This window comes from Lathyrus oleraceus, chromosome 1 (assembly GCF_024323335.1).
Source record: "Lathyrus oleraceus cultivar Zhongwan6 chromosome 1, CAAS_Psat_ZW6_1.0, whole genome shotgun sequence".
Taxonomy (NCBI): domain Eukaryota; kingdom Viridiplantae; phylum Streptophyta; class Magnoliopsida; order Fabales; family Fabaceae; genus Lathyrus; species Lathyrus oleraceus.
Window position 1 is genome coordinate 53,207,544 of NC_066579.1, and position 26,013 is coordinate 53,233,556.

A 26,013-nucleotide genomic window follows, 5' to 3' on the forward strand; every position below is an offset into this window, starting at 1 on the left:
AGATGATTCAGGAGAAGATGAGGATTGCTCAGAGTCGTCAGAAGAGTTATCACGACAATAGGAGGAAGTCATTTGAGTTTCAAGAGGGAGATCATGTGTTTCTTCGTGTTACTCCGATAACTGGGGTTGGTCGAGCTTTGAAGTCGAAGAAGTTGACACCTCGATTTATTGGTCCTTATCAGATTTTGGAGAGGATAGGGGAGGTGGCCTATCGTATCGCTTTACCGCCGTCACTTGCGAATTTGCATGAGGTTTTTCATGTGTCTCAGTTGAGGAGGTACATTCCTGATCCGTCGCATGTGGTCCAAGTAGATGATGTACAGGTGAGAGATAACCTGACTGTTGAAACATCACCTATGAGGATCGAGGATCGAGAGTTGAAGCAGTTGCGGGGTAAAGAAATTGCTTTGGTAAAGGTAGCTTGGGGAGGACCAGCAGGTGGCAATGTGACTTGGGAACTTGAGAGTCAGATGAAGGAGTCTTATCCAGAGTTATTCGCTTGAGGTATGTTTTCGAGGACGAAAACTCTTTTAGTGGGGGAGAGTTGTAACACCCCGATAAAATATGATAACTATTTAATTTAAGTTTAATAGTATATTATGATGATAATATGAATGAGAGGGTATTATTTTTCAAAATAAAAGATAAACCCTTCATATATATTATTATTAGTATATTTATTAATTTAATTAAATAATTGGAATATTATTGGATTATTATTATTGGAATAATAAAGTTGGAATTGGAACGATTGTTGGAATCGGTAAAGAGTCTCATTTAGTAAAAAGGTTTTTACACGTGAAAACAGAGAAGCGACTAAAAAGTGGAAAAAGGGCAAAAAGGAAGAGCAAGAGAAAAAGGGTTGAAGAAGGGAAAAGCTTGAAGTTAAAGGATTTTCCGGATTAACTCAGGTAAGGGGGGTTTATCATCGTTTAATGGGCATTATGGGTTAACATGTAATGGGTAGTAATAAGCCATTGAATTGACTCTAATCAGGATGATGAATGCTGCAAATTGTGATGAATAAATTACGTTAAAACCGTGAATGAATCTATATTTGGATGAGTCGCAATTTTCTGGACGTGTAGCTTTTTACGCAATCGAAATCGGAGGTCCGGAAGTCCTCCAACGGCGAAAAATGCGGGTAATTCTGCATTCTGTTCGTTGTTAGCGCAGGAACAGCTTTCTGTCTTGCGTTAACCGGTTAACCCAGGGCGTTAACCGGTTAACACTGTTATGATAATTAAAAAAATTAATTTCTGTCTTGCGTTAACCGGTTAACCCAGGGCGTTAACCGGTTAACACTGTTAAAATTTGCCAGGAAGCGCATTCTGTTTTGCGTTAACTGATTAACCCAGGGCGTTAACCGGTTAACACTGTTTGAAAAGTGAAAAATTGATATTTAAATATTGTGTACGTTTTGGAATGGAATTATGTGTACATATTGTATGGGCTTGGCTAGGAAATGTGCCATACGCGTATGGGCATGAGGCATACGTGTATGGGCAGAAGTTTGATTTTCTGAGCTGTTGTTGTGCAGTTTTGGTCGTTTCAGCTGAGTGATGTAATTTAGCTGATGTATGATATAGTAGGGATCATTTCCCGTTGTTTTGAGCAGTATAGGTATTAGTAGAGTGTGCTAATACTGTGATTTATTATTTGGCATGACATGATATGATTCTGTGATAAATATGCTGATGATGTATGATGGTATGCATAATGCTGTGAATATATCTATTATGTATGCAATTATGGATGGACTGTTTATGGCTTAGAGTGTGAGCATATGTCCATTGTGGATTGTTGTTGATGTTTGCATGCTAGGTGATTTAGCGTGCATAGCATAGCCTTTATGGTGGTAGCTAATTCCCATGGTGAGGAATTAGTGAGGGAGTCACTAGGTCTCAAATGAGTGGGACTAGTGAGCTTGGTAGCCGTATCTGGGTTTGATCGGTGAGGTTGAACTATGTGTTCACGAATAATCGGTACCGCATGCATGGAGTCTCATTTCATAATGTATGTATGGCGTATAATATGAATGGATGTATTCCAATATTATACGTGTGTTTTGTGTTTGTGTTAAGTATGATTATGAGTTGATGTTGCCGTTGCTGAATGTGTGATATGATTAGGGTGATGAATGTGTTAATTTACTTAGCATTACATGATATTTTATAATGCTTATTATATCGATTGAGGAACTCACCCTTACAACTATGTTTCAGGTAACGAGCAGTGATTGAGTAGAAGCTAGTGCTTGGAGTCTAGTGTAGTTCCTTAGTGGGTCATGCTCTGGTATATGTAACATCGGGACGGGATGTTTTACTTTGTTTTATTTTTGGTTGTTGAACAATTTTACATGAAATGTGTTACATGGTTTGCATGTTGTTAGATTTCTATCCGCTGTGAATTGTGCAATGTTTTATTTTGATTAATAAATGAGCATGACAAGTTATTTTGGTGAATGGTGTGAAGTGTCAAGTGTGACACCCTGAAATTGCATATCTACTCTGATTCATATTTTGTTGTTTTAATTAATTATTGGGGTATTTTAGAAGGGTGTTACATCATCCACACACCAGGTGCAATTTTCTCTTTCTCAACCTGTCGGAGAACCTTATCACCAAGGCTCAATACAATTTATTATGGGATTTATTGATCATTGTCCTCTTCTCCTTCTATTTTAGGGCAACATCCATCTTTTTCGATCCTTTCAACTCTTCTAACAAACCCTATTGAACTAGTAGGGCTTGCATCTTCAAGTGCCGCAAACCAAAATCATTCACATTGTTGAATTTCTCAATCCCATACTTTATTGACAGCATCTTCTCATTCATGCTCATTGTACCAATTTATTGTGAAAGCGATGCCAAGAAAGCATAGTATGATTGGTTTCTTGATTAACAAGAAAACTACAAAGTAAAAGAAAAGATAGAAGAGAAGAGAAAGACAATTCAAAGTGGTGTAAAATATGTATTCTTGATTCAATTAATATTACGGGATAATGTTTAGAATTGAATCTCAACCACGTCACTTTCTCTCTTTGATTAGGATTATCAGGGATTGATGGAGAAGTGATTACTAGTATGTTATTTATAAGAAAACTAAACTCTAGCATTCAACTAATATACTAAAAAATTGGCCCAACAAATTGGTCCAATTCAACATGCTAAGTTAAACAACAAGCTAACATATTGCGACAGCTACACTAACTCTTTGACTCGACAGAGCTATTCGACTTCGACAGAGTTTGCTACAACACTAGCTTATAACCCATAAGCTACAAATTGATTTTTCAAGTTATAATTTTGTCACTACTTCTAAAAAAAGTGGGAGGAGTAATCATATAAGAGAGAAAGGGAGAATAATGGGGTGAACTAAATAAGTCAAAATAGAATAAAGTTAATATTTGACATATTAAGATGTGTTATAAATCATAACTAACATAATTAACAATAATTTTTTTTGTAAAATATTTTTTTCATATTTCTTACTTAAATTTATGATAGAAAATTTTATTTAAAAACTTTTAAAATATAATTAAAATTTACAACAATTCTTCACTTATTTCAAAAACTTAAAAGAATACTAAATAAAAGAATTTCTTAGATTAACATCATGAATTGATACAGCAAACTAGTGTAGTAAACTATATGAATAAGTCAAAGAGTGATAATATTTAACACACTCTAAAATTGGTGTAGCAAATTATATGAAGCAAAGACTCTTGGTGTAGGTTAGAGGTCTACCACACACATCACACTCTCACGTTTCTTGATTTTGGCATCGTGGTGTACTAATAGTAAGTACTCAAGAGATTTTGTCAAAATCTAATACAAGTAGTCTCATACGCATACTCATAATTTTTTTTAAATCATCTCTTTTCAACTTCTTCGAAAAACCCTTTGGAATTAGTCAAAACTTTTTTTAAACTAAGTAGAATCAATTAGAAAGTGTTTGTAATCGATTATGAAGCGAAATTTGGCCTATAATCGATTATGGTGGTAATGTAATTAATTTTGAGGTTTGCCTCACTTAGTAATCGACTATGGATATCTGATAATCAATTATGGTTCAGATCTAGAAAAACATTCATGTTTTTTGCTTGTACATAATTGATTATTGTATTAGCATAATCAATTATGGATCAGATTAGACTTTTTAAAAGTTTTTAAATTTTCCTTAAATTTTTTAATTTAAAAGGAGGTCTTGTGTTCATTTGAATCCACACAAACAGATAATAATATGGATGAATCAGAAAGGCTACAATTTTGGAAAGAAGTTGTCAGGGGTTAGTCGCGAGGTCGGTGTTACGGAGCTGCACAAATGGCAATCAACATAAGGTATGGATTTTCTTACTTTACACAAGTGACAGTTACAAACCACAACAGAGAAGCAGAGATCCAAGCCATTGAGGTTGAAAGAGTTTATTCTTCTGTATCACGTGAGGAGGTTGCATTAGCTAATGCGCGTGCAGAAGAAGCTAAGGTGGAGACAACAGAGTTGGCAAAGAAATTTGAAGAATTTCATAAACATGTGTTTTCTATGTGGCAACTAGGTCAGACGGGTCCTTCTACTACTCCTTCTAGTGTCCATCATATTACTAATCACGATTATGATTATGGATCTAATGAGCAGTAGGTGCATGAAGACGAAATGAATGATGGATGATGAGTCTGATGCCCATCCTATGTGTATAAATTTCTTATCAGCTCTTTTTAATCGAGTTACTGTCTGGTATTTTGTGTTGCTATTTTATTGATATTTTGATATCTTGTGTTGGTATTTTGTAATCAAGTTATGTTTTGTATTTTGTAATCAAATAATAAAGCAATTCATTGTGGATTTACACAAGTTTGATATCTTGTGTTGGTATTTTGATGTGATAATATATGGTTTTAGTAATATATCAATGTAACAATTCATTATGGATTAAAATAGGTTTCTAAGCAGGTTTTGGTAGGTCTTAAAAAGAGAGATTTAAAGCATGTTTCATCCCAACTAAGTTTTGGTAGGTCCAAAAATAAATATTAAACTGAGCGTTGCCTAAGATGACGCTACACAAATACACATTACCAAATAATGTTGCCATAAACCAATGTTATGGAACACGATTAAGATAGATAATGTCGCCTTAGACCGATGCTACTTAAATTCCTTCAGCATAATAGTGTCGATGCAAGCCGACGCTAGCCCTAAACATGTATGTACTCTAGCGTCGACTTTTATGTATTAGTGTCCCTTTAGCGTTTCGTTAAGTCGACACTAACATTAGCCTCAGATGAATGTTACGCTTTGCTTCTAGCTTTAGGTGTCTGCCCCAACCCCGACACTAGGCCGACGCTAATACCCTTTTAGCGTCAACTTTGCCTTTTAGTAAGGGCTTTTGGCTGACGTTGAACCACAGTTTTCTTGTAGTCTCTTCTTCTATCACCTTGCTCTTATAATTGTCTTATACACTTAATATGGTTATAATGCTTATAGAGTAATTGTTTAAATAGTAATATGTTGTTATAATCTTTCGTTTGTAATTGTAAAACCAATAGAAAACTATTCTCTTGAGTTGATATAATATAAGGGTTGCTAGCTAAACCTAAGATAAAAGTTTGGTGTAAGAGGTCATCGGTTGTACCTGTGATGAAAACTCAAGTTGATGGCAGAATTCTCAAGGTCATATCCTTGGAGACTAGACATTGACCTCGTGGTATTGTCATCTTATTCTTTTCTTATCCATGGAGACTGGACGTTGACCTTAGCGGCTGAACTAGATAAACCCGACTTGTTCTTTTCTTATCCATTATCCCTTTATTTTCTCGTATTATTTTTATTTTGTCATCTTATTCTTCATCTAAATTATTCTTAAAAATATTTTGAAAAATATTTTAATTTATTCAAGTTTTGAGAACTTTTTTATATTACAACTCACCCTTCCACCTTTTCCTGTGTTTGAAGTCACTTGGTCAACAAATAGCCCCATGTAAGATTGAGATAAGAGTAGTCACCAAGTCACTCTCTTAAATAAAAATCTCACTCATTCATCTAAGATCCTAGACCTAATACCATGCCTCTGCATTAAGATATGGAAAAGCCTCGAAAAACGAACGCACACATAGAGAAATAAAACCTAACCAATAATGATCCCAAAAGAAGGTATGGTGGCTATTACCCATCTTCATATCCAAACTAGTCATAAAGCAATAAGAGGTAGAATCTTAATCAGTGCCAATCAGGGTTATCCTTCTTCCACCAAGATGAAGGAAATCTAACTATGACAATTTCCCCCTATGTAAGCACAAACCACATGAGTTGTATACCTCGCACAAAGGATGTTCATCCAAATACTAATTTCATGGAACATCTTCGAACACCAGTTATATAACAATGTTTAATAAACCATGGACATGTCTGTAATGCTCAACCCTTCATTCTCTTAGGTTTGCACATCAGACCAACAAACTCAAGAAATCTTTGATGCCCATTTACCACCATCCCACTGAAACATTCTTTAAGATGTAACTAACTTTTTCCAAACCTTAATAGTTATTTTTTAAAATGAAAAGTAGAAAATAAGGATGAAGTTAAAGACCATTTCTTTTTATAAGCAAATATTATATTAAAGCGAGTACAGGGGTACTCAATCCTAATACAAAAGGATGAAACAAAAAGCACTAATATAAAGAACCAAGGGGATTTTCCAACCAATCTTTCTTGGTGCAAAGAAGATGGCCCTTATGTCTAGTCCTAAACCAGTCCCAAGCTAAAGTCTTAGCCACCAAAACAATATCACTGACCCCTTTCATCCTACTGTTAAAAGGAGTATCATTCTTAATGAGGCGCACCACCCTAACCACAACAAGCCAGATAATAACACCCAAGTTCTTCTTTGATTTTTCGTGCATAACAAAATTAAAGAGAAGCAAATGATCTAAAATTTAAATCCAAGGATTCAACCTTCTCAAACCATTTAAGCCAAGAATATAATACCAAACATCAATTACAATAGAGCATTGAAGAAAAAGATGAGAGTGAGATTCCTCTGGACCGACACAAAGCGGACAAACAAGACTACGCACCCCTGTAAGAACGCCTCGCTTAGCCAACTCATCTCTCGTTTGCATCCTCTTAAAGATAAGCCTCCACGCAAAACATGGATATTACTTGGGACATTAGTTTTCCAAATCACCTTCAGAGATGACTTTGCTTGAATAACAAGTTGAAAATCAACAGATTGCAGAGAATTTAACTCGACAAGAGCAGCTCTGACAGAAAACCGGTAACATCGCACCACCAAATAAACTTATCCGGAAATCTTGGAATGGGGGAAAACCGGACGGAATATTAAGCAAAAGAGAAAGCTCATGTTTTGACAAATCTGAAATATACAAGTTGCCAACCAAGTTCCAAATCTACGCACCATTAAACCAGAAACATGGATCAATAATTTTCAAACTAGGTTGTTGCAGATTATTAAACATGATATGGGAAGGTCAAGCAAAGCGGTTTAGCCCTAATCCAATGATTTTTCCAAAATCTATAGAAGCCTCATTCCCAATTTTGCCGACAATGCAATTGTGAAACCAATTATTATCCTCACCACAAACATCCAAGACAAATCTCAAATCCATCCACCATAAAAAAGATTTTGATTTTGATTTAATGAGATGAACGGAAGGATCAAGAACATAAGCTTTAATATCACCATATTTGAAGAATAAAACTTGAAACCAATCTATTTATAAGAACAGCTATGTCACCTAAGCTCATATAACAATTAATATAAGAACAAGTTTCAATATTAATAACATAATGGATCATAAGCTCATTGGCTCGTTTGGGTTATAGATTTTGAATATTATGTATTGTGCAAGAGCATCATATTTTTGTAGAGAGAGTCAATCTACAATAATTATTTTTTAAAATAAAGCGAATTGATGTTTATATGCATACGGGAGAGTAGTTGTTACTGCATAATGCAATAATATTTTTTATATATTCAAGCAAGGTCAGTATGTGTTGTTAAAAGTTAAATAAGCTTGTGATCCTTCTAAATATATCAATTTGTGATTTTAGTCGTTCAATTAAATTTCTTAAATAATGGCTTTCGTAATGTTACACTAATGGTTCTTCCAACTAACATTTGATGATTGAGGATGTTGTGATACGCCATGTGATATGATAGTATGACAGAGATGTTGATGTGGCGTGTCACACGATAGGTTTTAACATTTTATATTAACCAATTGAATTGAGACAAATAGATTGGACACTAAGTTCGTCGCAAAAAGTGAAAAAGGAAGATTTGTGATAGAAATTCAAAATTTATTACTAAAATTATCATAAAAGATAAAGATTTGTGGCAAAAATTCAGAATTCGTCACTAAAATTCATAACTTGTCACTAAAATCATTTTGGAATACGAAGATGAAGAAGAAAATCAAATTATAAATATTGTAAATTTCCATTTTGTAAATAATTAATTTCAACATTATAACACTCATTTTCTTAGTATAATAAAATCCAAAAGAATTATTTAGAAAAATCACAATTACATCGACTAATATATATTTTATTAAATAAAATCAACTTTAATTAAAAATTCTATAATATACCACTTTAAAAATTCTAAATAAAAAAATCATCTCAACAAATAAGATTTGGTAAAATAAATAATAAATAAAATCAAATATATATATATATATATATATATATATATATATATATATACATATATACATATATATATATATATATATATATATATATATATATATATATATATATATATATATATATATATATATATATATTATATATATATATATATATATATATATATATATATATATATATATATATATATATATATATATATATATATATATATATATATCATGTCAGTTTTTACACCACCAACATGTTATTTAAGTTTAAAATTAAAAAGATGATTAATTATATTTGACAAAGATAATTGCATCTTTTTCTAACACTTGTTGTAATTTAATAGTTTTCTCTGATTTTACCCGAGGTGTGTCTCTCTTAATATAAATCTTTATTATTACAAAAAAACATTCCAATTTACAATTTAAAAATAGAAAAAATAATATTGAAACAAACAGATAAGTTTTTTGTTAATTTTTTTTACACTTGGATTTTCTAAATTCCATAATTGTAGATTAAATTAAGTGTGATATGATGAATGATGGTTGGCTCAATTTCATCTAAAAAACAACCTTTTAAAAATAGAACTTCCCTCTTTTTATATAACAAACTTTCCACCACAATAAACCACTAGGGGAATAGAGGAAGAACAGAAAAAACTAAAGAAAAAACCATTTTATTCCTTTTCATTTTTTTATCTTTTCTTCTTTCTCTCTTGATTGAAAATCATGGCTAAAACTTCTAAGATCTTCCTCTGGTTCCTCCTAATAAATTTATCTTCATTTTTCAACCTTTGTTTATGCGACGGAAGCAACGTTAGCGGTCTCGACCAGCTTCTGCCTGGTTTAGGACAATCTGATGTTTTGCAAAATGCACAATGCATGCAAAAACTGCTTCCATGTCAACCATATTTGAAGACTCCAAGCAATCCTCCACCAGCATGTTGTACACCTTTGGATGAAATGGCAAAAGGTGAATCTGATTGTCTCTGCAAATTGCTTAGCAATCCTAAGCTTTTTATGTCCCTCGATGTTACTGAGGATCAATTGTTGAAGCTTCCTAATGCTTGTGGTATTGATGTTGATACCACCAAGTGCAATGGCACTGCAGGTAATTCATTTCATGAGTTTTTTTTATTTGGAAAGTTTAGTTCATTTCAATGGCAATAGCCTAAGCAATTTAAGAAGGCACATAATTTAAATAATGGCAACTAGACAAAAATCTGTCCCCAGCTAACAAGGAGCAACCATGTTTAGGGATGGAAGACGGGTTCCGGCTCGCCGGACATGCCCGTTTTTCTTGAAGTTTTTGACGGATTTTTCTTGGTGCAAACATTAACGGGACGGATATGATCTTTTGCCACTTTAAACTTAAGGGTGTAGATAAAAGACTTTGTGAGGGGGAAGTGTCCGTTGTTATCTCTAATCATATTAGGTTTCCGTTAAATAAATCTAGTTTGTTTGATTGAAAGTTTTATTAGTTTTTTATTTCGTAAAAATAAATTGTATCGGTAATAGTTTATTAATTAGAGATCTTTTTAGAAGTTTCTTGTATCTTGTATTCTAGAGTGTTTATTATTGTGTTACCTTGGAATTGCACATGTATCAGGTGAAAAACCTTTTCGTTAATGTCCTTAAACCCTATATCTGTCCTTAACTTTTCATTTGCATTGCTTTGAAGGTATATAGTTCTAACTTTCAACTTGTTTTTGTTTCTTTCACAGCAGAAGGAACCACATCAGAATCAACACCATTAGGAGGTAAATCATCAGACATACATATGTCCATAAATGTGAAAACTTTTTGAACCATGAAAAGTTAGGATTTTATCCAACAAAATTTGGACTAAAATCATGTCTTAATAATTCTCAATCGTTGGATGTAAAATTCTAATAAATCAATCTTAAGATGATTTTCGATAGATTTGACTAATAGTGTATTTTCTGCTTCCAGGTGAAGAAACAACAGGTGAAGAGGGTTTTGCAGATCCCAGTAGCTCAACAAAAATGATTGCTCCATATGGAATCACTTATTTTGTTGTATCTGGCTTTGCTACATTGTTGACTGCTCTAGTATTTTCTGCATACTAGAGAGGAAAAAGAACATGTTTTGTGTATGAGTTTGTTCACTGCTACAATTTCTCTCTTGAATTTTATGTCATGACTAAAAAAGGAGTTAAGAACATGAATTTAGAACCTATCAAATAGTTTGGTTAATAAAAAAAAAGAGCCTATCAATTATTGCAACATACATTTTGAAATTGTTTTTAATGTTGCAGTGGCTGTGGTCCATTGTCACTAACGGATGGATCAAATACAATTCTTATTACTTCTATTGAGTTTTGGATGATCTTTCATTCTTTTAACTTCTGACCTATACATGAGTTGATTGGTGATTTATTAATGTTATTGTTCTAATTTTCAACATTCATTATTGTTGAACTAAGAAAAGTAGGTAAGAAAATAAGGAAGATTTTAAAAAAAAGCATTTTATACTATTACATTGTTTGGATAAACAACTTATTTACTGCTTATAGCACAAATACTTATCATAATAAGCCTTTATGTATAAGCTGTTTTTATAGTAAAAAATCAAACAGATATAAATAAACCAGAAAAAAAAAACTTATTGCCACCTCTAATACAACATCCATTTTACAAAATAGTATTAACTTTTTCAAATAAAAAATTGATCAAAAGATAATAAATATCCACACATTTATTATCTTGCCTCAGAATTTTTAAACATTATTTTGTTAATAAATATCACCTCATTTTCATTCTACAAGTGTTTTTGAGGTGAGAAGTAACCTTCTGAGAAGACTTCACTTGAAAATCAAAAGTTGCTTGAAAAGGATCCTTGGCAATTGAGACTGGAAGATTGAGAAGACAATACTCCAAAGAGATAGTTATATATCACTTATATCATATGCTAAATTAAGGTGTTATGAGTCTGCAAAATTCAACTGTAACAAATTTGCTATCTCCTCTTATTTTTCTGTCTTAATCTCTTGAAAGCCATAAATGTAACTGCGGCAGAAAGAGAGTACCTGTCCCAAATACAAATCAAACTTTTTTTGTTAGAAAAATCTAATCATTGCCATCACATTGACAAGCGTGAATGCGGCTTTTCCTTGACTGCATGAATCGTTATCCTAACATTACATCTTTTATTTTTGGGTTAAAATAATTTTAGTCTATACAAAATAAATTTTAATCTGACAAAAGAATGCACGATATTTAATATGCAAGAAGAGAACAGAGTTGCACACCATGTCAATATGTAGTTTAGGTGGTCCTGAGGCATCACCGAACTTCGAATCAAGGTATTGACATCCTTAGGAAGAGGATAAGGATTACTTGGATTGACATTCTCATTAACATCTTCGACATAGATGGTATTTTCTGGAAGGCCGCACTCTCGGGCAATGCTAGGAACATCAATATAGAACCACTGGGAAGACTCGGGATCGTTTGCAGGAACAAATATGCTTGGTTTCTCACTTCCGCGAACTACGCCAATCACTTCGTTGGGTGTTACAGATGGGACCTGATCCTGTAAAAGAGCAATGTTTAAAAAAAATGTTTTAAAACCGAACTGGTTGGTTCAATCAGTTGAACCGTGATTTAACATTGTCTTTGGTTCAATTATTTGAGCGGTTCAACCATGGTTTCCTTCCAGTTTAAAGCAGTTGAACCGGGACGCGGATGTCTAGTTGATTCGATGCTCAGATTTGGTGTTTAAATATTGAAAATGGGAAATAAGATTGAATCTACAATTTTCTGCATTAAACAAGGAATGATATTCTGGGAATATGACAAGAAGTAGAGACAACCTCGGTGCTAACAGGCTCTTTAGACCAGAATCTCCACCAAGATCTGGTTCCATCGGATTGTGAAGGGGAAGGAAGTGGATCTGCAAACTGTTCATCGTGTGAAGCCTCTAAAAACTTTTCTTTCCAACTGCGGGGAACCCATCCTCGGTTAACAAGAATTGGAGAGCTCACACTACAAGAAGCAATACACGATAAAAAAAACTGAAGAAACTCGGATAAAATAATACAACCAACTTGAAAATATGGCAGTGAAGCCTGCAAAACAAGCAATTGGTTGCTGATGATCAAGAAATTTTATTGTTTATAGTATGATACAAATATGTTATCTTAGAAAAATAAAGATTTAGAGCTTATAAATAACCAACTTGAAAATGAAGATTAGTACTACGCAGTTTCAAAACAATAAATATCCGAAAGTTGGTATATACATGGTTTTCAAACTTAATATGTGAACTCATGAAATCTCCGTAAGTCAAGTTAAAGTAAAATTTTGAAACATCCATCGTCATATGCAACATAATACGTAGACTAGACTAGAGCATATCTCCGTAAACTCGACTCACGTGTTTAAAACATTCGTCATATGTGAGGTGTAAAATATTAAAATTTCTAATGACTTGTGCATATGAATTACTTTCATTTAAGCTCTTAATAATTATAACTTACCTGTCAGGATAATTATGAACTGGCATAAGAGGTGTTATAACAAAGTAACCATTTTCAGTAACTCCTGAAATGCTTCTTGAACGTGGCCCCACATAGATTGATTTTTTATCATCAAAAACTCCCTTGCACACCACTTTCCTAAATTCCAGAGAATCTAACTCCTCGCTCGACGGATAAGCACCACTGAATTTCAATGGTTCCATTTGCAACCTCTTCCCTCGATACTCCAGCATTTTAATCTATAACATTGTAAGAAGGAAAGAATTATCATCGAGATAATCTGCATAGTTAATGCCTAAATTTGGAATCTCAAAAATCCAGAAAAAATAAACTCGATCCTCAAGACATGTTCCATCAAAATTGGTTGAACATAATTGAATCAACACCTGCTACCTAGAATCTCTACAGTCCAATATATGTTACCAAATGGTAAGTTCAACAAATCAAAAGCAAAAATGCTTAAATATTGCAATATGTCTTAATGCATCGAGCTTATGGAACTTATCTAGATCACTAACATCAATGGAACAATGCCACACAATCATTGACTGGCACAAATATCAAAGGATTAATAAGCAGACTCAACATCACAAGTCACAACGCATTATATTTAAACACAATCACACATGAAGCTTGTAAACTAAATCATTTTCTTGATCCCGACTACAAACACAAAGCACAACTTTTACTCTAATTCTCATGCTGAAACTCTATTGCAAGAAACAGTATATATAAATTAATTAGGATGATGTCACTTCAAAAAAGATTCCACTAGATCCAATTTGCTGGAGTCAGAAATATTGCCGTTGCTATGGCCAGTGTCTCGGTGAATGTGAATCAAAGCTATCAAATGAAGATTGTCGGGTCCAATTCTAACTTCGTCAATATGGATTCATAACAAAAACTAAAAAGAAAGATGTGCAGATCTACTAAATGGCAGTATTGTCAATCACATATCGCAGAAAATTGTGGTTTGTATAAATTATGGTTTGCTACAATACTCTAGTGCTGCTTTAGCCTCATTCTAACAACACTTTGCACTAAACCGTTTCACGCAGAATAATAGCCGTTTGTCCAAACTCTGCTACGCTATAGCGCTATAGAACCACTATACCCTCTATTTAACAACAATACTAAATGGGTGCATTAAAAGTGAGTCCAGTTTTCGCCAGGGACGTCTTTGAGGGTGTGCAAGATGGACTACAGCAAAGGGCCTCAAATTTGCTGTAGTTAAACTGTGACTAAATAGGATCTCATGATAGATTTGTCACAGTTAAGCCATGACAAAATAGAGCCCTGTTGTTTCTTCATATGGTTAACTTATACATAGGCCTCCAAAAACTTAAGTCGACCCACGTTCTCACCGCATCATAATAACTCACAAATATAAATCAACTGTCAACAGAATCCACTTTTTAGTACCTCCTCTCTCTCATTCCCCTTTCACATCATCAAAATTAATGATTCCAAATTTCATACATTCTGATAGTGTGAAGTGTGAACATATATTATGTGAAACTATATTTTTCCTAAAAAAATTCAAATGAATTGAATTGAATAGCAAAACGAAGCACACACCTTTTCTTCTCTTCTAACAATTTGCCAACTCCCAAGACCAAATGCGATTGCTCCAGGTAGATACAGCCACCACTTTGAAGCTTTTCCTTTCATAAACCCAAAAAATTAAAAATCAATTATTTAAAAACTGGACTTTTAGGTTAGAGGGAACAACATTGAATGAGTGCATACCATTTGAATCAGAGGAAGAAGAAAGTGTTGGGTCGGAAACAGTTACGGGTGAAATGACTACATCGGAGCTGAACGGCCTGGCTGCGAAGATGTGATTGGAATTTTCGCCACCGCGGGTGAGGGTGGCAATACGGCGGAGCTCCACAAGGGTTCTGGCGGCGGAAGTCGACGATGACATTGGGAGAATGGATGTGAGAGCAAAGAACGAGAAATGAAGAATCGCAGAGAGAGGGTTTATGGGAATGTAACCTGCTGTGTGCGAGAGCACCTATAGCTTCAGTGAACCTGCGGTAGGAAAAAAAAATAAAGTAAACTAAATGACATTTTAATTAGTGGATTTTCACAATATATGGTAAGGTTTATTGTAAAGGGATTAATGGTACTCTAAAATAGTTTTACACAGTCATTCAATAAAAATATATCATTTCGTCATGTTATATCAATATTTTAAAAAATTTAGACTGATTTTATAGGATGCATGATCGTCATTGGTTGACAGTGTAAATTTACACGGTTAATGCATCATCCCTTTTCTCTATTGTAATTTTGGTTTAAAATTTTAATTTCTATTCTCCCATTTAAAAAATAGTCTTTTTTTCCCTCAATTTTACTTTCTTTAGAATTTTGTGATTCCCTCGTGATGGTGTGATGATTAAGACAAAACAATTATTTTTAAATTGATAATTATAATTAGGATATTTTGTTATTTAATTTTTTTTATTTAATAGATTAATTTATTTTATAAATTTTTTATAAATGTATTTTGAAATTATGTAAATAAATAAAAAAAATGGACCGAAGGATCTCTAAATACTTGTGTTTATTTAAACTATATAAACATTTAAACATTTCTTAGAAAAAAAGACGTGGGACCTTAATAAGAGAATTTTTTTTAAAATAATCATATTTTTCAATTTAAATTCTAAAATAATTTATTTTTTAAAATAATTACGAAAATAATCACATATCATTACGTATGCATCAGTTGAACTGACGTATCTGATTTCCAATGAACACAGACGCCACTTGGTAGGGCGCATGTATGCCTTGTAAATTTTCAAATGAGCATAGGCGTCATTTGATTGGGCGCATGCATGCCTTGAAGCCACGTGCATTGGCGCATGCATATACTACACTAGTATATGCGCTAATGTATGTGGCGCGTGCGGTATGCATGTTTTTTTTAATTTTATAATTTATATTTATAAATAGTTAAATCAAATACTTAAATGAAAAATAATATTATAATATAAAATTAAAATACATAAGAATTGACAATAAAATCAATGACCCGTCCGATTGAAACGTCCATCTGTTCCACATCCAGGTGTGTTAGCCTGTCTTCGAGGTCTCCCACGATTTCCCTGAGGTGTTTGGGGTCTTTGAGTGGCGACATGATGTAATGGTGGCTGGTGTGAAGGTCTGGTGGAAGGTCCAATGGTATTTGAAAGAATTGTCATCATTTCTCCCCAATAGTTGGGGGATTGTCGCCAACGGCGCTTCCGTAATTGAGTTTGATGCCCATGTTGTCGTAGTTAGTGTAGCGGGGTATTCGTTACCTTATAGTTTATTGACTAAACCAAAAGTAAACATACAATTCGAGTCGCCACCGCACTTTTATTTGTCCAAAGGAAAGGCTAAAAAGCGAACAAAAATCAAGTAAGAAGTTTTATCAAATCAAAAACTAATAAAAATGTCAGAGATCTAGGTAAGGGGGTTGGTTATGAGATGAGAAGGTTTTAAGCATCCAAAACATCCTTAGTACTCTAAGGGAACCTCTTTTTGTAAATGTGTGTTGTAGGTTGGTATTTGTGAAAATATGTGCAAAGGATTAGGGAGATGAGAAAAGAATAGATTATATTTACAATTTTGTTATTTGAATGGATGAACCCGTTACCTACGTACCATCACAAAGGTAGGATCAAAACCTCGTAGTTCGGGGTAAAAATCACAAAGATTGGTGAATTGATTTGTCAAAAGCATTAAGGTCTTTTGTTATCAAAGGGAGAAAACTCAACCTAAACCGACAATCCACCATGTGAGGAGAGCTTAAACATACTAGTGAGGGGTTAACCCTATAATAAGTATGGAAGACTTATAGTCCAATCACTAAGGATAAGGTGAGGTTTACATCAACCACTATGATAACTCAAACCTATGGCTAATGTTTATGAAAAGGTTTAACAAAAATGGCTATTGGAACCACAAAATCAACTTGAAGTGAGTTGTATTTACAAGTTAGATTTATTTACAAAATGAAGTCAAAGTTGAATTAAGATTCATTCACAATGAGTATTAATGAAAAGATTTTGAAAAAGTCAAAGGCATAAGGCCTAGGTTTCTAAATTGAAAATAATGTCAAAATTTGTACAAAATGAGTTTGGCTTGGGTTAGAGTGAGGAGAAGAATAGAAGGGCTAGTCCTAAAGCATACAAAGATAAGAGGAGAGACAAAACCCTTGGAGTTCTTTTTCTTGAAATCATAAAGATGACTCAAGATGCTCCTTTCCTTTGGACTTAGCAATCACTCAAGCAATCAAACAAATATTATATTCAAGCTCCTAGGATCTCCATTTGGCTTGTCTCTCTTAACTTGACTACTCATGACAATGGTCCTTCTTACTATCTCAAGATGGAATCCCTATCACAAGAACAAACATCAAAAAGTTCACAACACAATAAGAGGAATGGACAAAGAATGAGTTTAGATTAGGGGGTCCTTTGAAGTCAACTTTAAGATTTAGCATTCTAAAGGCATGAGGCCTAGTTGCTCTTCAACAAATTTAGCATTCTAAAGGCATGAGGCCTAGTTGCTCTTGGACTCCTTTAAGCATGGGTAAGGTCCTAATTCTAAGTCCTTTCTCCTTTATGCATTGGGTTCACACAAACAAAGGCAAAACAAACACAAGGCAACAATATATTTATACAATAATGAGCTCAAGTGAGCAAAGGGAAAATGACATAAACATAAAATATGTGCTTAAGTGAGCAAAGGGAAAAAAAGCAATATGAATAAATGAGCAAGAAAGTAAATTGCATTAAAGTAAATTGCAAAAAATTAAATGCTCAAATTAAAGTTAGTAATTAGTGGTTATGTTAGTGTGTCATGAGACAATTTAGCGCTATGTTAAGCAATCGTAAGTGGATTAATGTAGTAGTCACACCTATCTGAGGCCGGTCAATAAAACTATAGGCAAATAAACACAAGTTAGAGATCATGACTAGTAAGTCAATCTCCTACAACTTGCCATGCCAAAAGAAAAGAAGAAAGGCCTTGTATGGACTTTAGGTTTTTTGCTTGACCAAGAAGCAACCTATCTTGGACACAAAGCAACTCACTTGATCTTGGATCAAGTTGAGTTTGATTTTTTTCAAAGAAGGTTAAACCTCTCATATGTCAAGACCAACCATAAGACATTAACTCATTGGCCAAAATAAAAAAAGAAATGAGATGAAAATGAAATGGACAAAAAGAGAATTCAAATGTCAAATACAATTGGTCAAAAGTGAATCAAATCACCATCAACCAATGCAAAACAAAAGAGAAATGAAGATTAGAAGTCAATAAGTCAAACATATTTTTTTGGTATTTTTGGAATTAAAATAAATACAAAATTAAAATGGACAAAATATGGTCAAACCTCAAATTCAATTCAAATCAACTTAAACATGTCCAATTAAATTCTCATAGGTCTAACATGGTCAAACAAGGTTTGACAAATTTTTTCAACAATTTTTGGAATCATAAACTATTTAAAATCAATTAAAAATAATAAAAATAACACAATATGAATCAGAATCTCAAATAAATCCCAAATCAATTAATAAATTGATGAGACTATTTTTCATTGACTCACCATGATCCATATGTGTTAAGAAAATATTTTTGGATTTTTCAGATATCAAAAAGTATTTAAAATGAATTAAAAACTATTTAAAAACCAAATAATTCACAAAAAATATTAAATGAAGTCACAAAAATAATTAAAAATCAAAATATGAAACTAGATTTTTCAAGAAATTTTTTGCCATTGGTCTCATATTTTTGTGACTTCAAATAAAATATTTATGAATTTTTTAAAATAAAAGGAATTAATGAAATTAAAACAGAAAATAGAAAATAGCAAAAATCAGCGTCCATTGGATCCGTCTCATTAATTGACGTGGCATGATCACACGGTCCAGAGGCGCGGTCATATCATGTTCTCTAGTCAAACGCATCACACAATGTATTAAAAAAGATCAACAAAAACAAAGGCCACGATTATAACATTTTGCCAAGATCCAAAGGACTAGAAGCATCCACGTGGGGATGGTGGTGGAAACCACCATCTTCTCCGGTCAGAGAACCAACTCCGGCCACCACGCGTAGGTTTTTGAAACTTAATGAAAATAAACAAGTAGGTTACCAAAATGAAGCTGGGTGATGTACATCACCCCTGTAACCTTGGATCTTCCTCAATCTTTCTATTTAATGAGAAATCAGAGCTTGAAGATCAAGGTACACGAACTGAAATGACACAATTCATGAAATTAAGACCACCATTGGCCTGCCTCTTGCTCGAAGACTTCAAAAAACAGTTCAAACTCAAGCAATTCACATTGTATTTCAAGATCCAGATCAAACAAGTTTAGTGATATACCTCTGAAATACAGCTTTGAACAGCACGATTTGCTAAAGTTCTTGATACAATTTTGACCTGGAGATGTGATGATGATGCAAGGTTAAGGAATTAAGACTTGAAGATCAGCTAAGGATGTCGAAATTCAAGCTTGAAATTCCTTTGAGTGAGGGTGAGGTTTCAATCCAGCAGAGTTTCAGATCTCCTTCCGATTGAAATTTGAATGAGGAAGAGCTTCTATTTATAGATGAGCTTGAGGCAATGAGGTGATTTGCTCGTGTGCATGAAGATTGAACCTTCTATGCATGGGCCTGTACAGGCGCTTGCAAAGCCCAAGGATGAATGGAAATGCATGTTGAAGTCATAATGAGTTGAATTGGACGTGCACAAGGCCTGTCATTTGCTTGCATTTCAAGTTATGATGTGAATTGCCAAAATGCACATAAACATTCATCTCTTCGAAAGTCCCACATGGAGAATCCAAAAATGGTCATGTGAGTAATGGTTGGAAAGCTCTTGACATAAGAAATAAAAGTTATGTTGGGGAAAAATCCATTTGGAGTTTGGAAATTTATGAAGACTGGCTTTGAAGTTTGGGGTACAAAACATGTCTAGGTTCCCTTTGAATTTTTTTGCCAAAACCAAGCAACTTCAAGCCCTTTTATTTCAATGATGAAAGCCTCAAATGGAAAAACATCCAACATCAAAGTTGTATACATTTTCAATATGATCAATTTAAACTTCAATTTTTCATTATTTGGATTTTTCATGAGAAAGTTACAGGCACTTGAAGTTGGACATTTTTCAAATTCAATGGTTTTGGTCCAAAGTGACCTATAATGTTTTGTATTATCACATGCGTTTATTTTAGGATTATCAAATTTTTTCCAACATAACATTTGAATTAGACATAGTAAGCTTTCCAATTCAACTAGTCTCACTTCAAAATCATAAAAAATAAGGAAGTTAGATCCTTGGGAAGTTGACCCAAAATTAGGGTTTCAATCAAAATGACCTATAATGTTTTGAAATTAATGATGCCCTTCCAAGTTTCAAATGGATTTTTGATGAACGTGAAAGTTGTTCATATGGTTATTAAGAACATTATTTATCTTAGGGTCATCTTCATTTGACAAACACATCACAAGTTGTGTCTCAGTGATTTTCAGTTTAGTCAGATGACTTGATTGGTCAACTTCTCAAGGCCAAACTTCAAATCTTGATGAATGAATGATTGAGGATACTCATATAGGCTCATATATGCATAAAATAATGAATTAAAGAACTTACCTTTATTGAATTTGATCATAGGTTGAGGTTGCTTCATGAGCAAGGCACGGTCAATGCACAGTTGAATTAGGGTTTCCTTGGGAAACAATCCTCAAGCCCTTTGGGTTATCTTGATAAAATTGGAAAATTGAGATACTTGGGAGACATATATGATGATTAGGAACTTTTTGGACCATTTTCATGTTTTCTCTCATCTTCATCTAGCCACTTCATTAAGCTTAGGAGCCTCCTAGGAGCATGGGAGCACATGATCACTTGGGCTTCAAAACAAAAAGAGTTAGTGACATATTTTTGTGCTTTTGGTCAGTAGTCAAAATAAGAAAAGCAATAATATACAATGCAAGCATGCTTTGTGATCTCAAACCACTCACACAAGTCTCAACCCAAGGGTTAAAGAGCCATACATGCTATGGTCCTTGAGGCAATGCATAGAGCAAATGATATGAGGCCATGAGGGATCTTAGGGTCAAAATTAGGGTCTTACAGATGCCCCTATTTAAGGTCATTCTAACCGGAGATATGAAGGTTAAAATCTTCATCTCAACGAGGTAAAATGGGCTTAAATAATAACAAAGAGATGAATTTTGGTCCCTAAGAGACCTCATGATGCAAATGTATGCATGCAAAATAAAATCCTCATGGTGAATAATTGCCATGAAGGAAAAGAAATCCAGAGAAACTGAAAAAAAAATCCGTAGGAGTAACACACTCACTAGGAAGACAGAGACTCTGGGGAAGAGTAGGGTAAAAATGCGTGAGCAGGTCACGACTTAAAAAGTTGTTGAGAGACATGAAGGGATTCCACGAAAATAAGTCAATGGAAAGACTCGAGCTGACGCAAAGATGCATGTATTGGGGAATATGCCAATACAATAAAACTTTCCATAAAGGATACTTTGGATAAAAAATCCGGACTCAGATGGGGAAATCCATAAAGGAACCAGCTGAGAAAGAAACGAGATATTACCGGTTACTGGGTAATAAACTCAAAAGGGAGACATGTTATTAAAACACCGGTTACTGGGTGAGAGAACAACATGCTCAGGGAGATAGAATATCTAAGACCGGTATAAGGGTGAGAGATATCAATCATCCGAAACATCTGAGGAGGACCTAAAAAGGCACATCTCAACTTAAGAAAATATGACTCCACAGGGGGACAAAAAGTCATAATAGAGAGCAGAAGGAAGGAACACCAGGGATACCGGTTACTGGGCATATAATAGGTGACCAACCAGGCGTGAATTGGAAACAAATCCAAGACACTCATCATCCGAAAGGAGGGCTGAAAAAGCAAACTTGACTTACAGGATGGGCATTCGATTCCACAATGAAATACGAATCTTACTCAACTGGGGAAGAAAAAGACTTCGACTGAAGAGCGCATGAGATATATTATCTATTACCGTCATAATGTAGATAACATACACGCATGGAAGATTATCCACAACCGGTTACTGGGTTAATAAAGGATAAATCGACCGAAAAGAAAGGACATCGAGATACCGGGTACTGGGCATAAAATGATGACCAATCAAAAGGAGAAACAATCATTACCAAACAAGGGTAAATGAAAGATGACTCGGCGAGTATAAATTGCTTGATAAGAGCAATTATCCGAGAGATATATCACTGTTTACTGGGTGGTATACTCAAAAAATGAAGGAATATCAATACTGAATATTGGATAAAGATAACCAACAAATAGGGGATTACATCTACCGGTTACTAGGTAGAAAACCACGGAAAATAGGACTTACAACTACCAGTTACTGGGTAGAAGGCCACAAAGTTCCACTGGGGAAAAGGATGAACAATTGTTGGTTACTGAGCAATTGATCAACTAAACCACAGGGAACTGCAGGGAAATAACAAGAAAGGAGTCAATCTAGGAACAAACTAGAGAGACACGAACAAACAAAGCTCAACCCGATGAGGATATAACTCAGGGGAGTAATTCTATCCCGATACATAGTTGGGGAGGAAACTGAAACAAAGATCATCCACGAGGACATAACTCAGTGGGGAACGTAGAAGGAAAGATAGACACTTTTTGCTTATGGGGTTGACTCTATATGGAGAGATCAGACGCAAATATCTGCTTAGGGAAGAACATTTCACCAGTAGCAGGAGATAACAAGCAAAGATATATGGCAAGGAATGCAACATGAATATCTGAATGCTATAATTATGCATGTATATGCGTGATTTATGTATGATTAATGCTGACAGACAGACATATCTAACACAAACAGGTCCGAGAATCAATGGACGGACATCCGGTATAACATCTCAAAAGAGAAAGGCCAGACCCACAAGAGAAATCAAATCTGGTGGGGGATGCATCAAATACCAAGAGTCATAGACCACTGTTGGGAATAGGCGAAGTCTCAGCTGGGGAACATGCAGAGATATCAATAAGATCTGTCATAGAAGAACTCTAGTGGGGATCTTATTAGGGGGTGATGTGAGATTCCGTGGGGAACAACCACCAAACAGATACACATCAATCAAAATTTCTCTTCTAATTGCTGAAGAGACATCTCTGATGAGGGGAGAAAGAATCAATTACTCTGTTGGGGAAGGAAATAACACATCTTCCTCATCGTCGTCCAATACTGGAAGAAATCCTCAACCATGGAGGGGATACAAATGTCAAGCTAGGATTAGGCAACTCCACTATGAATGGGCTGTAGGCGACCATACTGGGGATAGTCTGCTGCCAACCCTACTGGGGATGAGCTGCAAGCATTCCCGGAGGAACTGTCTTGGCTGAGGGAATCGGAAACGAATCCTTAGTCCACACGTGCCATGCTGGGGTGAAAAGGGGAACAAACCCTTCACCAACTGCTCTAGGCAACTACTGCGAAGGAAATATTTGAAAGACAGCTAAGCCGGGAACACACGCTTACTCCGCCGAGGACTTATACTCATACTGGGGAAAGACAAACTTCCTCATGAATAGATAGCATATCAACTTTTATCAATCTATAGGGGATTTTAGGTCAGTCCGCACAAGGGACGACAACCATATAATTGATAAAACACAAATGCTAGTGCCTGATGTAGAGGTATACACATCTCTAAAAGCTCGAGGCCAAAACTCCAGACTCTCTAGGGAGTTGATACTGTTTTGTTCTTTCTGCGCTCGCCGGGGAGACAACCTAAAAGCTGATGAAGAGGATTAAGAATGCCAAAAATATGAACAAATGTCTTACCTTTTGGAGATCGTACTATCCTTGGGAGAGCACTGAAGACGTTCCAACTATCCTTTCATTCATTGTAAATATTCACTTTGTTTAAAACAGTTTATAAAAACTTCATTCGTTTAAAACAATGATATTTATAAATTAAAACATGCAAACATTTGTTAAATAGAAACAAATAAGAGTGCAAATAATTGGATAAAGGCTTAAATTTATTTGATAGAATGGTAGTCCGAAAATGGCAAGACTCCATGGATCTTTACATAATTTGAAATTGGTGATATATATTGGGAAAATGGATACATTGAACATAATGATCATTTCTCCACCAACTCTGAATCCAATGTATTTGAAGCTTCAGTTGATGATGACTGAGCGAGAATCTTTGACAGACGACAGTTGAAAAACAAAGTCTTGTAAGGATGCAGTTACTTGCCAAATCCCTAATTTTTTCCTAAATTGCCCCAGGGTGAGGTATTCAATCTAGCGGGATACATATATTATTCTTTTTTCATGTCTCTAACTTTTGCCTGGACCGCCCTTTCGGGTTTTCAATTCACCGAGACGCTCATTTTTCCCTAAGTCGCCCTTTCGGGTTTTCAACTTAGCGAGCTATTCTGTTTTTATTTTCTAGGCGAAGTATTTCTTGACTGCATCTGAATTCATAGGACGAGTGAAATTCTCCCCATCCATAGTTGTAAGTATCAAAGCACCACCTGAAAAGGCTCTCTTAACAACATATGAACCTTCATAGTTTGGAGTCCACTTGCCTCTGGAATCGGGCGCGAAGGACAAAACTTTCTTAAGCACGAGGTCACCTTCTTGGAACACACGAGGCTTAACCTTCTTATCAAAGGCTTTCTTCATCCTTTGCTGATATAACTGACCATGGCACATGGCAGTTAATCTCTTCTCTTCAATCAAATTCAGCTGGTCATAACGACTCTGGACCCATTCAGCCTCAGTCAACTTGGCTTCCATCAAGACTCTCATTGAAGGGATCTCAACTTCCACGGGAAGTACAACCTCCATGCCATACACAAGAGAGAAAGGGGTTGCCCCTGTTGAAGTGCAGACAAATGTACGATAGCCATGCAAAGCAAATGGCAGCATCTCGTGCCAATCTTTGTACGTAAAAACCATCTTCTGAATAATCTTCTTGATGTTTTTATTAGCAGCTTCAACAGCCCCATTCATCTTAGGTCTATAGGGAGAAGAATTATGATGTGTAATCTTGAACTCGCTACACAGCTCTTTCATCATCTTGTTGTTCAAGTTAGATCCATTATCAATAATGATCTTGTCTGGCACACCATATCGGCATATGAGTTGATTCTTGATAAACTTCAAAACCACCTGCCTGGTCACATTTGCGTATGATGTCGCTTCAACCCATTTGGTGAAGTAATCAATAGCTACGAGAATAAAACGGTGATCGTTTGACGCCTTTGGTTCAATCATTCCAATCATGTCAATTCCCCACATGGAGAAAGGCCATGGTGAGGAAATAACGTTCAGAAGTGTCGGGGGAATATGAATCTTATCCGCATAAATCTGACACTTGTGGCATTTCAACACATATTTGCAGCAGTCAGACTCCATTGTCAGTCAATAGTAGCTTGCTCTCAACATCTTCTTTGCCATGGCATGTCCATTGGAATGGGTACCAAATGAACCCTCGTGGACTTCAATCATCAACAGGTCTGCTTCGTGTCTATCCACGCATCTGAGCAGAACCATGTCAAAATTCCTCTTATAAAGCACATCACCATTAAGGTAGAAACTGCCAGATAATCTCCTCAAAGTCTTCTTATCTTTAGCAGATGCCCCAGGCGGGTAAGTCTGACTTTGGAGAAAGCACTTGATATCATAATACCATGGCTTATCATCTTTCACTTCTTCAACTGCAAATACATGAGCTGGTCTATCTAAGCGCGTCACAGTAATATTGGGGACTTCATTCCAATATTTCACCATAATTATCGAATC

At 34.8% G+C, this 26,013-nt stretch overlaps 2 protein-coding genes across 3 annotated transcripts; one reads left to right on the top strand and one right to left on the bottom strand.

Annotated features, from left to right (window-relative positions):
* The first annotated feature begins 9,291 nt into the window (after nucleotides 1-9,291).
* Nucleotides 9,292-10,983, top strand: LOC127104253 (non-specific lipid transfer protein GPI-anchored 8). Its single transcript, XM_051041469.1, has 3 exons — nucleotides 9,292-9,768; nucleotides 10,382-10,417; nucleotides 10,611-10,983. The coding sequence occupies exons 1-3, from the start codon at nucleotides 9,387-9,389 to the stop codon at nucleotides 10,745-10,747; spliced, it is 555 nt and encodes a 184-aa protein (XP_050897426.1). The 5' UTR covers nucleotides 9,292-9,386; the 3' UTR covers nucleotides 10,748-10,983.
* A 280-nt stretch (nucleotides 10,984-11,263) lies between these two features.
* Nucleotides 11,264-15,194, bottom strand: LOC127104115 (surfeit locus protein 1). Of its 2 annotated transcripts, none has more exons than XM_051041351.1 (6): nucleotides 14,908-15,194; nucleotides 14,737-14,822; nucleotides 13,159-13,397; nucleotides 12,493-12,664; nucleotides 11,929-12,212; nucleotides 11,264-11,706 (listed from the first exon to the last, which is right to left on the bottom strand). In XM_051041351.1, the coding sequence occupies exons 1-6, from the start codon at nucleotides 15,083-15,085 to the stop codon at nucleotides 11,637-11,639; spliced, it is 1,029 nt and encodes a 342-aa protein (XP_050897308.1). In that variant the 5' UTR covers nucleotides 15,086-15,194; the 3' UTR covers nucleotides 11,264-11,636. The 2 variants fall into 2 exon arrangements, with proteins under 2 accessions (XP_050897308.1, XP_050897350.1); XM_051041393.1 differs by having other exon boundaries at nucleotides 14,737-14,816; nucleotides 14,908-15,193.
* Nucleotides 15,195-26,013: the final 10,819 nt, after the last annotated feature.

What these genes read in the sequence shown, in the direction of transcription:
- LOC127104253 (XM_051041469.1), top strand. Translation starts at nt 9,387, where the DNA reads ATGGCTAAAACTTCTAAGATCTTCCTCTGGTTCCTCCTAATAAATTTA. An exon ending in CAAGTGCAATGGCACTGCAG is followed by an intron (nt 9,769 to 10,381) that starts GTAATTCATTTC and finishes TTTCTTTCACAG; the next exon opens with CAGAAGGAACCACATCAGAA. An exon ending in AGAATCAACACCATTAGGAG is followed by an intron (nt 10,418 to 10,610) that starts GTAAATCATCAG and finishes TTCTGCTTCCAG; the next exon opens with GTGAAGAAACAACAGGTGAA.
- LOC127104115 (XM_051041351.1), bottom strand. Translation starts at nt 15,085, where the DNA reads ATGTCATCGTCGACTTCCGCCGCCAGAACCCTTGTGGAGCTCCGCCGT. An exon ending in AAGAGCCTGTTAGCACCGAG is followed by an intron (nt 12,213 to 12,492) that starts GTTGTCTCTACT and finishes GCTCTTTTACAG; the next exon opens with GATCAGGTCCCATCTGTAAC. An exon ending in CTAAACTACATATTGACATG is followed by an intron (nt 11,707 to 11,928) that starts GTGTGCAACTCT and finishes TATTTGGGACAG; the next exon opens with GTACTCTCTTTCTGCCGCAG.